This window comes from Canis aureus, chromosome X, assembly GCF_053574225.1.
Source record: "Canis aureus isolate CA01 chromosome X, VMU_Caureus_v.1.0, whole genome shotgun sequence".
In the NCBI taxonomy this organism is placed as follows: Eukaryota; Metazoa; Chordata; class Mammalia; order Carnivora; family Canidae; genus Canis; species Canis aureus.
This window is the reverse complement of record NC_135649.1, coordinates 112124798-112140498: the sequence shown is the minus strand read 5'-3', so window position 1 is coordinate 112140498 and position 15701 is coordinate 112124798. Positions and strand designations below refer to the sequence as shown.

General features: G+C 42.1%; 1 protein-coding gene across 2 annotated transcripts in view; it reads left to right on the top strand.

Moving 5' to 3' along the window:
* Positions 1 to 720: 720 nt before the first annotated feature.
* GRPR (gastrin releasing peptide receptor) overlaps positions 721 to 15701 on the top strand; it is a 49399-nt gene continuing 34418 nt past the window's right edge. For both annotated transcript variants that reach the window (XM_077887437.1, XM_077887438.1), the window contains exons 1-3: positions 721 to 952; positions 11822 to 11869; positions 12140 to 14409. In XM_077887437.1, the coding sequence (XP_077743563.1) occupies positions 13997 to 14409 (413 nt within the window). In that variant the 5' untranslated portion in view covers positions 721 to 952; positions 11822 to 11869; positions 12140 to 13996. The remainder of the gene's footprint in view (positions 953 to 11821; positions 11870 to 12139; positions 14410 to 15701) is intronic.

Genomic DNA, 15701 nt, shown 5'->3' with positions numbered 1-15701 from the left:
TATGTATATTTTGTATTCTAGTCACATAAAGGCAGCGTGCTTATAGAGGAAAATCAGGTCTTCCCATAAAATGTGGGAATTAGCTAATTTTATACAATTATGTTTGTAACTGTATAGACTATAATGGAGTGGATTATGAAGATCAAACACAAAATTTGACAGTGATCTTGGGAAAGGGAACTACTATTCATTGAACATCATTATGTGCCATTTAATTTTCACAACTACCTTGTGAATTAGAGATTATTAATTCGATTTTCTAAATGATGAAATTGAAATATATAGAAGTTGTGAATCTAGCCCAAGGTTGCCATTTCATATATGGGGAAACGGTATTGAGAGCTGCACAGTTGTTATCCATTTAACACGGCTCAGACCCATGCTTTTGGCTCCTCGCCATGTCGGGGTGCATACATGGACACCCAGCAGTGAGAACTAGGAAGAAAGCTTTAAACAGAGGAAAAACTGGCTTAGGTTTGTCCTCCACTCCCCAACCTGCAGACCTTACGAATAACATCAAAGGCTGGAATCCAGGAGCCATAACAATTATAGTTGTCCACTTCACATTTCAGAGAATCAAGGAGTAGAAAGGAAAAGAAACTTAGGAGAGAGGAAAATAAAGGGACTGGAAGACAATAGGGCCCTGGGAAAGCTGCAGAATTAACTTTATCAATGGCAGAAGCAAAGAATCTTTCCCTGTCTCTCTTTCCCCCACTAGGCCTGTTGAGTATATTGATCAGACTTCATTCCATGGCCTCAGCTCAAAAGTTAACGTGGATCTTGAAGGAACTGAACACCTGGAAGTTCTCAGCTAACCATACTCCCTGTAGCTGAACAACACATTTTGTCTGGAAGGAAGATCTGAGAAGTGCTTCTCCTTGAATTCCAGGTTCTTCCAATGAAATGCCTCCTAGGAGAATACTATGGATGGGAGATGGAAGAAGAGAAAGAGGTAAGCTCACAGGAGACCTGATTTCTGATTGACCACCACTCAACATTAGTTTACAGTAGCCAGCTCTTAACTTCTCTGGGTCTCAGTTTCCTCAGATAGTAAAGGGGGCGGGGGGGGGGGGGAGGTTCTTTTTGAAATCTAAGAAATATTTGATTCCAGATAGCATGAATTCTTATCTAGAAATCTGATGGAACTAACATGGTATTAAGAGAGTGGACGCTTGCAGATAGCCTGAGTTAAAAATCTGGCTTTAGCGCTAATCTTGGGTAAATTATAAAAATTGCTCTGGATTTTGGTTTCCTGCTCTTTAAAATGGGACTAATAATAGTACATACTTACCTAATGGGGTGAAAATCAAAAGTGAAGGAAGCATTTAGAATAGCACCTGGCACATAGTGAATACTTAGCAAATGCTAGTTGTAACTCCCATCCCCTAACTGCACATGTTCCCATATACAAATACTCTTGAAAAGACCCAAAGTTTAGAGTGGGAATTTAAGGGGCAAATGCATCCAGGTTAGGCTCAGCAGCAGCTGCATCTAAAGAAGAACTTTAGCCCTGCTTTTTTAATATCCTCGTTTCTGAAAAAGGGCAGAAAGCATTTTTATTCCAGAGTACAGTTTGTGTTGCTCGGATTGCCTCTGCTCATTCGTCTTCTGATCTGAGGGTTGTCACCTCAATGATTTTTTAATTGAAGGTTTTTAAAAATTGTTAATTGAGTGCTGCTCCTCTGACCATTTGAAGTCACCGAGTCTCAAACAAAATGCTTCAGAAGCCCATAAACATCATCTGTTACAACCTGCTCAGAGTTATTAACTTTCTATTCTTTTATTTTTTGGATGCTTGACAACCAGGCTTTCTTTGCTATAGCCATAATGACGCATCACCTGTGATTCAGCCTCACAGCCTGGGGCAGGGCAGAAGGGGGTCTGGCCAATCTCCTATTAAAAGCAAGGTTCCTCAAGGGGTAGTGGAAAGGGAGGTGGGTGGGGGATGGGGTGATTGGGTGATGGGCACTGAGGAGGGCACTTGATAGGATGAGCACTGGGTGTTATGCTATATGTTGGCAAATTAAACTCCAATAAAAAATATACAAAAAATATACAAGAAAAAAAAGAAACGTCAAAAATTGGAAAAAAAAAAAAAAAAGCAAGGTTCCTATATTTTCAGGCCTTTGATTAGGGAAAGAGAATGTGCTTCAGAAATTGCTTCCAATGATACAGACCCTGAAAATTGAGACTATAGTCAATCATAACCATCAAACGTGGAGTTCACAAGTGAATGAAAAGGAGTGGATTTTTAGACGATTGGAGTGAGCTCTTTCTAATCCCAGTAGAATGGCTGAGCTGTTCATTTTGAAAGGTGGTATCCTCACTGTTGGACAAGGGATGCAGAGGTGGAATTAGGACAGGGAGGAGGATGTGTGAGGGGTAAATAGAAAACAACACATCAAGTCTTGCTCTGATCCTACAAGTAGCCTCTCTGTCATGTGATCAGAAATGGGGAATGTTCATTGTTGTTAAGAGTCAACCAGGGGGTGCCTGGCTGGCTCAGTCGTTAGTAGAGCACGTGACTCTTGATCTCAGGATTGTAAGTTTGAGCCACACGTTGAGTGTAGAGATCACTTAAAAATAAAATCTTAAAAAAAAAAAAAAAAAGTTACCCGGAAGTACAGTAGTACCTTCAGAAAAATGGTGCATAATTTGCTTTATGGAAACATAAAGATGTTTCATCTTATCAAAAGAGGGAGAAGACTTGAGGTCCTGTCACCACTGGGAACCAGTGAGCTTCTCTCCACTTTACATCTTAATTACTTTGCTATTAAAGAAATGTAACTGTAGACATGAGACAGGAACTAAGCATCCTGTTTATTTCCCTAGAGGAAAAAAGAAAAAAAAAAAAAAAAACCCGCCCAAAAACAGAAAAACAAAAAATACAGGATGCCATTGCTGAGGAAGAAATAGAAACAACAGATGCTGGACTCTGTGTTTTTTCCCATTTGTTTTTCAGCTCCCCAATTATTTATCCCTAGTTTCTACTTACTTGTGTTTCAGCACACTTTTTTCCTCCTTCCTATCTGTCCATTTCACCTCCCAGGAGAACCCCGAGGTCTCTTCTATGCTTTGTCCCCTGAGAGGCACGGAGTCTGATGCTTAAGTACCCAGTTATCAGAACACACTTCCTAGCCATGTAAGTTCAGGCAAATTGCTTCCCCTCCTCATACCTTGTGTCCTCATCTGTAAAAAGGATGTAAATAGTCTTATGTCATAGTGTGGGGGTAAGGACTCCATGGGGGCACCCATATAAAGCATCTAAATCACTGTTAGCTCCTCTATTTTTACTTTAAGACTTTAGTTATTTATTCGAGAGAAAGAGAGAGAGAAAGAACAGAGGGAGAGTGAGGAGGAGAAGCAGACTCCCCACTGAGTAGAGAGTCCAATGCAGGGCTCCCATCCTAGGACCCTGAGATCATGACCTGAGCTGAAGGCAGATGCTTAACCGACTGAGCCATCCAGGCGCCCCAGCTGTGAATGATAAACACCCTGTGCACTGTCCTCACTCCTTCCCTTAAACCGGTATCACTCATTCACTAGCAATTTAGAGGAAAAGGAAGGGAAAACTGGCTAAAAGAAACAGAAAGGTGAATGCTGGTATAGTAGCTTCCAAGTAGGGGGGGATGGGAAATGGAGTGTTAGCTGTCATTGAAGTATGAGAAAGCACTCTCTAGAATTATTGCATAAGGGTCTAGAATAATCATTTGAGCCCATATAACTCATATAGAAAAACAGGGATATATGCAAAGCCATATCTAGTTTCTCTGACCCCATGATAGAGAGTCCCATTTTAGCATGCCTACTTAGAAAAGAATTTGAACTAAAAATTGATCTCACTCTTTTGGCTTCTGTAGGACACAAGCAGAATTTAAAATACATTAATACAGGGCAGCCCGGGTGGTTCAGTGGTTTAGGGTTGCCTTCAGTCCAGGGCATGATCTTGGAGACCCAGGATCAAATCCCACATCAGGCTTCCTGCATGGAGCCTGTTTCTCCCTCTGCCTGTGTCTCTGCCTCTTTCTCTCTCTGTGTCTCTCATGAATAAATAAATAAAATATTTAAAAAAAATACATTAATACAGCTGTGGGGAAGAATGGGAAAGGATGAGAGAGAGAGAGAGAGAGAGAGTAGCAAAAAAAAGCAAATCAGTCCATTTCCCCACTGCATCGAAGAGGCATTTTCCTAGGCTGACCATCTGCTGGCCAATCTGAAGTCAGTGCTATCCCAAATCATACGTGCTCCGTGGCATCTCAATCTTGGGCCTCCAGATTGATGTAGACCAGAAGAAAGGCTTATTCTGAATGGCCAGAATGATCCTGCAACCCTTATGGGAAGCTCCAATGTATGCCACAAGCCAAGGCCTCAAAGATATGTGCATAGTTACTTGGTTGACATTATTAATCCCGTTAATACTAGATTCTCTTTTAGATATTGTACAAGCTTTTATCAGTGGAGGATTTAAAACCTATATATATATATTTTAAAAACCTATACAAAACAGACACATATAACATGAGCTGCCCTATACCCTTCATCTGTCATTATTATCTCAGGACTCGTCCTGTTTCATTTTTACCCCAACCCACTTCTCCACTTAATGATTTTGAAGCAAATCCTGGCTATCATATCATTTCATCCCTAAGTATTTTGAGTAAATTTCTCTGAAACAGAGCTTGGCAAACTCTGGCCCATGGATCAACCTCCTATTTTATCATTAAGGTTTAGTGGAATGCAGCCATGCTCATTCATTATTGTCCATTGCCTGCTTTTCCAGAGACCCTATGGGCCGTAAAGCCTAAAATATTTACTATTTGGCCCTTTAGGAAAAAGTTTGATAACCCACCCCCACCTCTGCTCTAAAAGATAAGGACTTTAAAAAACATAACTAGAATAGTATTATCACACCTCAAAAATTATCAATAATTTACTACATAGTAACTTGAAATTATTTAGGACTTTATACTTTTTTAAGTGCCTTCATATTTGTTACCTCATTTGAATCTGCAGCAACTCTGAGATGAAGCTGGAAATTTTTAATGTCATTTAAATCCCTTTTATATATGAAGAAAGATGTAAGCATAGAGAATTTAGAAGTGATTTCATCAAAGCTGGGCAGCTAATAAGCAGTTTGGATAAGACTCTGCCTCTGACATATTGTGGTAGGGCCAGGGAAAGTTTGAATTCTGCAGCATGTGAATGATAAACACCCTGTGCACTTCTCGATTCCATTTCATGAGTATGTGACTTGAAGAACCTGGGGTGGAATATATATTTCAGACACAATTGGAGTTAATTTAAGGTGAGCCTCCTTGAAGGAGTAAAAATAACAGAGTTTTTATGCCGAGTGTGAGTTCCCATGGAACCACTCTGGGTTTGAAGTCCTACAGTGGCATCTGGAGAAAAACCTATGTAATCCTGTTTCCTAGCATCTTCCTTAGAGAAGAGCATGGTGTAGATTTTACAGACCAAAGAAAAAGGGTGAAATGTGAGGTGTGGAAATTCACTTTGGTTACACGAGCACCCAGAGTCCGGTGGTGCATCCCAGCCTTTTCTGTCCCATAAAGCTGGCTGGAAACATAATAAAAAAAACAGACTTTCTCATGAGAAACCCGATGGCATTTCTATTGGTTTGCTTGTGAGGTAATATTCCACCTTTGGGAAGAAAATCCAAGAGAGCTTATAATAGTGGGAAATAGTCACAGAAAGTCCAATTGTACTTCAGAAACCATAAGAAATTTCGTTTCCATTTTTACATGACCTGAAACTCTCTATATAATCAAAGGTCATCACCCAGGTAGTGTCTAATTATTTAAAATGAGAGCTTGTTTATGTTTATAAACTAGCTTTCTTGAAGAAATTGAAAATGTTGTCCTAGTTAGGCAATTAGCTCTCCAAGAGTAGGGACCATTGTGGGGCCTAGAACTGGGTCTGGCAGAGTATGACACTTATTATAAGTGGTGTTGAGTGGCTACACAGTGTCAACATCATTACTTTAGGATGAGCACAGTCATACTAATGATCATTAAAAGGAACCCATCCCCCCAAATAATAACTCTACAGTGGAGAACCCTGATAGATACCACCTTAACCAAGTGATCAAGGTTATCACCACCACTGATGAATCACATAGCCTCTGGTAGGCCAAGTAATGGCCCCAAATGATATCCAGGTCCTGATCCCTGGATCCTGTGTCTATGTTATATGGCACATCTTATGTGACAAAAGGAACTCTGCAGTTGCAATTGAGATGGAGAAATTATCCTGGGTTATCTGCGTGGGCCTAATGTAATCTTAAGAGGGAGGCAGAGAGAGATTTGACTATGGAAGAAGAGAAGGCAATGTGATGACCGAAGCAGAGATTGGAGTATTGTAGTCACCTGCCAAGGAATGCTGGGAGCTTCCAGAAGCTGAAAGAAGCAAAGAACCATTCTCCCTGGAGCCTCCCGAAGGAAGCAGGGCTGCCAACATTGATTTTATCCCGTTAAGACTCATTTCAGACCTCTGGCCTTCAGAATTATAAGAGAATACATTTCTGTCATTTTCAGCCACTAAATTCATGGTAATTTATTACAGCAGCAGCTAAGGCATACTCTGAGATAGAAGTGATGAGAAGAGCACCTTGCCTCTGTGGTTTCTCTCCCCTGTCTTATAATGAAAAGACCTCAGACAAACCCAAATGGAAGGATGCTCTACAAAATACCTGACTAGTACTCTTCAAAAGTTTCAAGGTCATGACAAACAGGAAAGTCTGAGAAAGTGTTGCAGATAAGAGGAAACTAAGGAATCATAAGGACTGAATGGAGTGTGGTATCTTGGACTGGATCCTGGAACAGAGAATGACAGTAATAGAAAGACTGGTGCAATCTGAATAAAATCTGTAGTTCAGATAGTCCTATTGTACCCATGCTAATTTCTTAGCTTTGTGGATGCTGACAATAGAGGAAACTGGGGGAAGGGTATATGGGAACTCTTTGTACTATTGTTGCAAATTTCTGTAAACCTAAAGTTATTTCAAAATAAAATGGGTTTTTTAAAAGATTGTATTTATTTATTCATGAGAGACACGGAGGGAGAGAAAGAGAGAGAGGAGAGAGAGAGAGAGGCAGAGAGAGAGAGAGAGAGAGAGAGAGGCAGAAATACAGGCAGAGGGAGAAGCAGGCTCCACGCAGGGAGCCCAATGTAGGACTCAATCCTGGGTCTCCAGAATCACGCCCTGGGCCAAAGGCAGGCACTTAACCTCTGAGCCACCCAGGGATCCCCAAAATAAAATGTTTAAAAAGGAATCCCTCCCAGTAACATTTATCTTGTCAGATCTGTTATTGGAGGGGGAAATAATACAGGGATGTGTTTTAGGGATTCCAGGGCAGTACTGATTGGATTCTCCGGATGAAAGGAAGAAACAGCTGGAAAGAGAGGTGACTGAGGGCGGAGGGAGGCTGCCACTCTCCATCGCACGAGGCACGCCACAGGTCATCCTAGAGCATAGGCAAGGGGAAAATGCCCCTGTGTTTTATGGAGGGAGAATTAATGGCAACTAATGTTCACTGAATTAATTTGATTTGCCCAAGCTCACTGAGCAAAGAGGGAAATGGAATATAAGTTGTCTAATTTCGGGATCCCTGGGTGGCGCAGCGGTTTGGCGCCTGCCTTTGGCCCAGGGCGCGATCCTGGAGACCTGGGATCGAATCCCACATCGGGCTCCTGGTGCATGGAGCCTGCTTCTCCCTCTGCCTGTGTCTCTGCCTCTCTCTCTCTCTCTCTATGTGACTATCATAAATAAATAAAAATTTTAAAAAAAAAAGTTGTCTAATTTCCAGGTATATGGTGTCTGGATAAGAAAGTTCAACCCATTTACAATATTTTTAAAATACATGTTTTATCTAGAATAAAAGGTTTGGTGTTACTGAACAACAAATGGATTTTAGTCTCCATAACTTTTCTAGATTTGACCATCCTTTTTCTCCCCCTCATACCCTGCCTGACCACTCAAGGTTCAATTCAGGTTTCTAACACCTGCCTTTTCTGATATTTCTTTGCTGTCTTAGTGTATCTTTTTGGTGGTTTTCTTTTCTCACCTTCTCCATCCATTCTACTTACCAGTACCTGATGTTACCTATTGCTGCATAACAAATTACTATAAAACTGTGGATTAAAATGAAAAACATTCATTAACTCACGATCTCCATGGATCAAGAATTTGGGTGTAGCTTGACTGGGTGGCTCTGACTCTTGAGTGTCTCTTGAGGTTGCAGTCAAGATGTTGGTCAGGGCTGCAGTCATCTGAAGGCTCGACTGGGGCTGGAGGATCCACTTCCAAGACTCACATAGCCATATACAGGAGGCCTCAGTTCCTCACCATCCAAGGGCCACTTGACTGTCCTCATGTATGGTGTCTGACCTCCTTCAGAGCAAGTGATTCAGAAAGAGTGCAAAAAGGAAACTGCAACATCCTTTGTCATCTAATTTTGGAAGCTGTACACTGTCACAGCTGCCTCGTCCTATTTGTTAGAAGCCAGTCACTAAGTGCAGCTCACACTCAGGGGGAAGGAAATTAATCTTCACCTCTTAAGGGGAAGAGTACCAAGACCTGGTGGGTATATTTTCAAACCACCATGCCCAGTGTTCTCTTGGCCTTGGCTCTGACTGAGAGTTTGATCTTCTATGTTAGGCTTTCTCTGAGCAGCCACGTTTCCTTCCACAGCTTTGTGTAGCTCAAAGTGAAACCTGAATTTTTTTCAGAAGACTTCCCTGATCTCTCCTCTAAGTTTCCAAGTCCCATGAAAGTCACAGAATGTTAAGAAAAGAGAAGGGAATTTGAAATGCTCCCAACCTTTCAGGATCTGGATATAGTCATCTGTCTCTTTTGTTCTTGCTGCAGCACTAAAATGTGACATCTCTGATTCTTCTCAAGCAAGGGCTGCTGCAGCCTTCAGCAGCTTCTCCATGGTGCTGCCACCATGTAACATTGAAGTTGCGTTCAGTACCCATTGACTTTCACCACATCGCCTTGTCCTTGAAGCCTGACTACTTGATTCCTGGCAAGTCTTTTTCTATACATTTCTATGATGTGGCATTCAGTGTGCTAGTTCTCAGGTAGTGTTCTTAATTATTTACCTCTTTGACTTCAGATTTCAGCTCTCATTTCTGTTGACCTCCTTATTTTCTCTTTGTCAAATAGTGAGCTCAGTATACCTAAAACCAGATTCAGCATTTTTCTCCACAGTGGCTTCTTCCTTGCCCTTGCTCTTTATTCTCTGAGTCACGAGCCTAAAAAGAAAAATTCACCATCTTGGGCTTCTTAATTGCCTATATTCCCTATGTTTGTAACGAGCTTCTTGCCCCTGTATTGTGGCAAAAAGTGCTTATCTGTCTCTCAGTCTGGGACACTTCCCAGCCATTATCAGGGATGGCAAAAAGCCTCAATTCGTGGTTCTTCATTCAGCTTCAGATTGGTCCAATTACTGGTTCCATTCTGAACTTGAGATTCATTTCCCATCTGCTCCCACTTCCTGCCCTGGTTTCTTAACCCTTTCTTCCATATCTCCCTAACACCTAGATTGTCACTTTTCAGACTATTATAATGTGCACATGAATCTCTGGGGATTTTGTCAAAATGCAGATTATGATTCAGGAGGTCTGGGGTGGGGCCTGAGATTCTGTATTTCCAAGGAACTCTTGGTTGATACACATGCTGCTAGCTCAAGGACCACACTTGGTAGCAAGGGCTCCTAGCAACAGTTTCCTAAATTTGCTTCCTTGCTCACCTTCTCCCTCCACAAAGGGAAAAACACTAGTGCTGTCACATTGCCAGGCTTTCTGAATCTCACACCGCCAGCATCATTGGTTGCCACCATCATTGGTCCCCAGCATAGGAGATTGCTCAAATCCCCTGGGGACATCATGAATAACACTGATTCTTGGGTTTCATCCCTGGAGATTCTGACTCAATAGGTCTGGGGTAGGACCTCAGAATCTGTATTTTTAAAAAGCACCCCAGGCAGTTTTGATTATTTTTTTTTTAAGGACCAGTGTGTTACAGGCTAAAATCCAAACTGAAACCTTAAATATAGTCTCCCCCAAGAGATCCAGTCTCCTTTATTTCTCATTTATTACTCCCCTCCAAGCCTTTGTTCCAAGCAGACTGTCTCTTAAAAAGACCCAAAGCATTCCCTACTCTTTACTCTGGCTCCACCTACAAACCCTACCCACTCTATAATTACTTTATCATATCTGTGTATGTTCATCGTCACTCCACCAAGAATACCAGCTACTGGAAGACAAAGTGCCATGCACACAGGTGGTAGGAAGAGACTTTGTCTCCACTCTCTTTACTTTTGTCAAGTCCAACCATCTCCCAAGTTCTACCAAGTCATTGCCCCCACCCCCATATTCAAGTCTCATGGGAAACCAACTTTTCTGGAAGAATGGAAAATGTGACTCTCTTGACCAAAATAGAAATGACACCCTGCCCTGACACATAAGAAAGGATGCTGAGTCACACTTCAATCCTATCTGGAAACAAGTCTTTGAGGATAGGGGCTTTGTATTATATTTGTTCTATGTCATTTTCATAAGTCAAAAACATCTCCTGTTCACCATTAAATGAAATGCTAAACAAACGTCTGAATATGTTTAATGATCTCCCGGAAGGTGACACATAACGGTAGGGATGGAAAGGGTCATTATAGCTTATTAGCTGAAATGACATCAAAATTTTCTAATTAGCTTTTTAAAACATCCTTCCTCCAAGAAAATATTAGGTGTTGAACCTCAATATATCCGTACTCCTAAAATATGATTAGAACAGTCTACAGTGGCGTGGAACACATAAGGCTAACGCCAGCCATGAAAAATCAGGATCTATCAGCATCAGCTTAATTTACATGGTTAGAAAAACACTTATGGCTCAGTTGGAATTAAGAAATGAGGCTCAGCACCCAGGAATTAAGAAATGACTCAGCACCCAGGGGGGTGTCTAAAGAAAGAAAGGGAAACAACATCCACAAGTCTTCTTTGTTAACCAAAAATGTGTTCCCTGGACCAAACCTAACAAGAGTACACGATCCATTGTGATGTCCCCCAAACCTGCCTCTAGCTCATTCCCCGACCTCTCTCTTCAGATCCAGGACCTTTCTGGACCTAAAGCTGTACCCTGCTCACTGCTGTGCTCTTTCTTTTATGCCTCTATTCTAGGCACATACTATTTTCTTTGTTCAAAGGTCCTGCCACACACTCACTCAACCTTTAAGATCAAATGCCACCTCTGGAGAAAAGGTAGTTGCTTCATTCTAGGGAGGGAGTGGGGTCTAAACTGGTGCCACTTTTTTTTTTTTTTTTTAAGAAGCCAGAGTTTATTTCTATTCAAACAATACTCAAGGGATTTTTCAGAAGATCAAAAGGGCCAAAGATGGTGGGTTTAATATGATATTATAGCCAGGCAGTTTAGAAATCTTCAGGACAACCCTGGGTGGTTTGATGCCTCACTAACTCTCCTAGTCCACAAGTGGTGAATTCCTCTGAGTTTTGGCATCATTCATATGAGGCAATCCCTCCAATACTGGTGACCAAAAACAATGCTAGAAGCAATCATCATCGTTGAGAGGAAGAAAGGTAAATGGTCAGAGAAGAAAGCCACCATAGCAATTTCAAAAAGCAAAATTATTAATCTGGTATAAAACAAACAAGTGTGTGCAGAATTTACATGAAAATGCTTCTTGCATTATTCTTTGAAACCAGGTCCTCTGACTATGAGCTAGAGTAGCTGGGATTGTGACGGATCTTGTAATAACATGTATCTTCGTATTCTTTTTCTCAGGCTCTTGCACAGTGCTGAAAACTGGCCGACGTGATCAATGTATTTCAAGTAAGTGGAGGAGTTGCTGATTTACCTGTATGAGTAGGACCTTTTGCCAGTTGATCCAAGGTCAATCCCTCTTCTGACTTCATTGGACTTTTCCAAAGTAAAACCGCTAGTAAAACCAAAGTAAAAACACTAATCTCTCTCAACCACAACAGTAGTAACAGCTATCGTAAGAGCAGCTAATATTAATTGAGCATTCACTATGTGCCCAGTGCTGTGAAGGCTTAACAGGGACAATTTCAGTTAACTTCACAAATTATGCCCATTTTACAGATTAGGAGCTTGAAGTTTAAGACACCAAGTAATTTGCCTACCCAATTTGCCAAGGCAGTACGTGAAGGAGTCAAGACGGAAGCACAGAAGCCATGTACTGCATTATTAAGGTATTACTGCTAGCAACTGATCAACACCACTAGGCTCATGGTTATTGACTCCTTACCCAGTGACAGAGCAGCTCTTCCCACTCCAGGTGTGCAGCATCAGACTCTCTCTTACTGGCTGAGGGGAGCACAAGCCCTCTGGATTTGTGGAAGGGCAGGGCGTGGCGGCCATCTCAGTGTTGTCACCTGCCAATGGGAATTATCATAATGCACTTGGAGTCTTTTTTGGTGGGTTCTGGCCTGGTGACAAGTGCAAGCTACTTTACTCCTTATGGATCCTGAAAAACCAAAGCTTCAATGGCTGTACCTGTCAGTAACTGACTTCTGGTGATGCCGCTGGAAGAGCAGGCTCCACATAAGTCTTGAAGATAAACCCGTGTCCTATATTTTTAAGTTGTTGGCTAAGGGTCCAAACTCAAAACTTGTAGTACCTCCTCCAGAAAGCCTTTTCCGGCACCCAATCAACTCTAAGTTCTTTCTTTCCACTCCCCAATTCCTTGGTATTCTAACTCTAAGTCCTTTCAGTTCATTGCCCACTTAGGGCTTAAGAGGAAAGTCGCTCTAAAACATGGCGAGCATTCCATAAAAAACTGCAAATAACTGCATCACAATGCCAGTTTGTGTAATTTTTAGAGCCAATGAGAACAATCCCATTTTTCTGAAAAAGACTACTGATCTTTGAGATTTGAGAATGCAGCTGGCTCTCGATTTTATTTCTCCCTGGCAAAGGGAATAATGATGGCCCGGCAAGTCTATGGGGAAGAGCGCGTGTGCGTGTTCTGCTTGGGCTTTTCCCAGATGTCAGTCACTGAAGGTTTAAGGCACAAATCCCCCGCCTGTTTTTCCTCAGTAGCTGCGTTCAAAGAGGCATTGGGAAGGCAGGTGGGACAGCTCACATGGACATCCCGCGTGCATCCGTGTGCATTTAATTCAGATCCAGACCTCATTTGATAGCAACTTTAACGTATTGGAAAAGATGAGAAATTGGGCTGTGAGTTTTATCTGGATTCGTGGGCACAGTATCAGCAAGATTAGCGGTGCCTTGGCCGAGGGCTGGTAATGCCTATTAAATACCTGCCACAGGTGCCGCATGGGAAGTGAGAGGCCCAGGGCACCTGTGAGTCTGCGGGGTCGATTCTCATCTGGGGAGAGCAGCCTCCTGGGCAGTGATTGAAGTGTCCAGCAGGGGGCTGGCATTCTCTGTAAGTCGCCCTGCTTCCTCTGCAGAGCCTCAGCTCCGCAGAGCTGCCGTTTGCTGGTTAAGTCGGTGACGCGCATAGCATCCTGCCTATAGGATTTGAGGCTTTCTCAGTGCAGTTTTTTTTCTACCCACTTTAAACCTTCAGGTTCTAACTATCAGGAAAGATAGGAAATGCCGTGTGAAAATAGCCGGCTAAAAGTTCTTAGTAAACTGCAGCCAGGGAGACTCAGACTAGAATGGGGGTAGAAAGAGTTGCTACAGAGTGGGTTTAATTCTAAGCCCTTTCTGGCTGACTTTTTTGTTGTTTTGTTGTTAACTTAGTGAATTTAGCTATGTATCACATTGGTCAGGTGAAGACCAGAGCAGCACCAGCATCAAAATAGCGCCAGACCTCTCTGAATGCCATAGTATTATACGAACTCAGAGTATTTTTGTTAAAGAAGATCAAGAGCCCAGCATAGATTTTTATCCTCATTTTCACCCAACTACAAAATCAAAGTTAAGCAACAGCATCTAAGAGCACTTTTTAGGTGGGAAAGAACCTAGAGGATGGCTCTGAATGACTGTTTGCTTTTGAACTTGGAAGTGGACCACTTTTTGCACTGCAACGTCTCCAATCACAGTGCAGATCTCCCCATGAACGACGACTGGTTCCACCCAGGGATCTTCTATGTCATCCCTGCCATCTACGGGGTCATCATTCTGATAGGCCTCGTCGGCAACATCACCCTGATCAAGATCTTCTGTACAGTGAAGGCCATGAGAAACGTGCCGAACCTGTTCATCTCCAGTCTGGCCTTGGGAGATCTGCTCCTCCTGGTAACATGCGCCCCCGTGGACGCCAGCAGGTACCTGGCCGACAGATGGCTATTTGGCAGGATCGGCTGCAAACTGATCCCCTTTATACAGCTCACCTCCGTGGGGGTGTCTGTCTTCACCCTCACGGCTCTCTCGGCGGACAGGTAAGTTCTGGAGGAAAGTCCCATTCTCTCTAGGGTGGTAGTAGACCCCTTGGTAAATGAGCCACCAGCTTGGGGCAGATGGAGCTGTTTGCACCAGAAGTTTTACTCAAACACAGATTCCCTTCCAGGCACGTTTTTCTTCTGGGAATTACTTCTTGAGTTTGACGTATTGGTTTAAGTAAGAAAACAGAGTGGGTGATGGGATGAAAGGGGACAAATGAGAAAAAAAAAAAAAATCTCTGAGCATAAGATTGACGTGTATTTTCTGGAGACAGATCGATTTAGCATTGCTTTTTCCTAACTTCTCCCTCCCTGCAAAATTAATTGACTGGTGAGAAAAAAAATATCACACCTAATAGAGTTTACACCCCAGGCAAATGTTTCTTAGAACCAATTCCAAGTCTTCAGACAACAGAAAAGTCCCACTGAATTTCTTCCTCAAAATATTCTTTCAGAAATAAACAAGACGAGAAAATAAGCAGCATCTCCTTGAAGTTTATTTTTCTCAGGCCATTTAACTTTTCTCACAGCTGATTTTGTATTTGGCTCTGTGTAACCAGAGAGCTGGTTTTTCTAAGTGTCTCTTCAGTGAAATCAAGCATTGCTTGGATTTTTTTTTTCTTTCCTCGAGAAAGTTCCATTCAAGTTTGATTTTGAATTTTAATATCTTTATTGATGTACTTCCATATACAGTGCCTTTGGGGGTTTTTGGTGGGGGGAGGGAGTCCGGCGTTTTATTCTGGGAAATTCTCATATTTGTGAACTGCATTTCCTGTGTGAACATGTTGCTTAAAAATTCATTTATTCTGTCTTAAAGATTCATATTCCTTCTTTGAACATTTACCAAGCATCTATTATGTAAGAAAACACTTGCTTGAAGGAGCCAGTCAGAAAATATCTGCAGGTTGTTCACACACACACAATGCTGCTATATCATATACTTCTGAGCTCTAGAAATTTGATGTAGCAGTGGATAGATTCCAGAAGCATCGTGGAGGATATGGTCAAATTAAGAAAAACTGGAACAATGAACCAGAGACTATAAGTTTTTTTTTTTTTTAAGATTTTATTTATTTATTCATGAGAGACAGACAGAGAGAGAGAGGCAGAGACACAGGCAGAGGGAGAAGCAGGCCCCATGCAGGGAGCCCGACGCGGGACTCGATCCTGGGACTCTAGGATCATGCCCTGGGCCGAAGGCAGGCGCTAAATGGCTGAGCCACCCTGGGATCCCCTATAAGTTTTTATCTTAAAATGCACTGTATGTTATGCTGTTGAAGATACATAAGGAT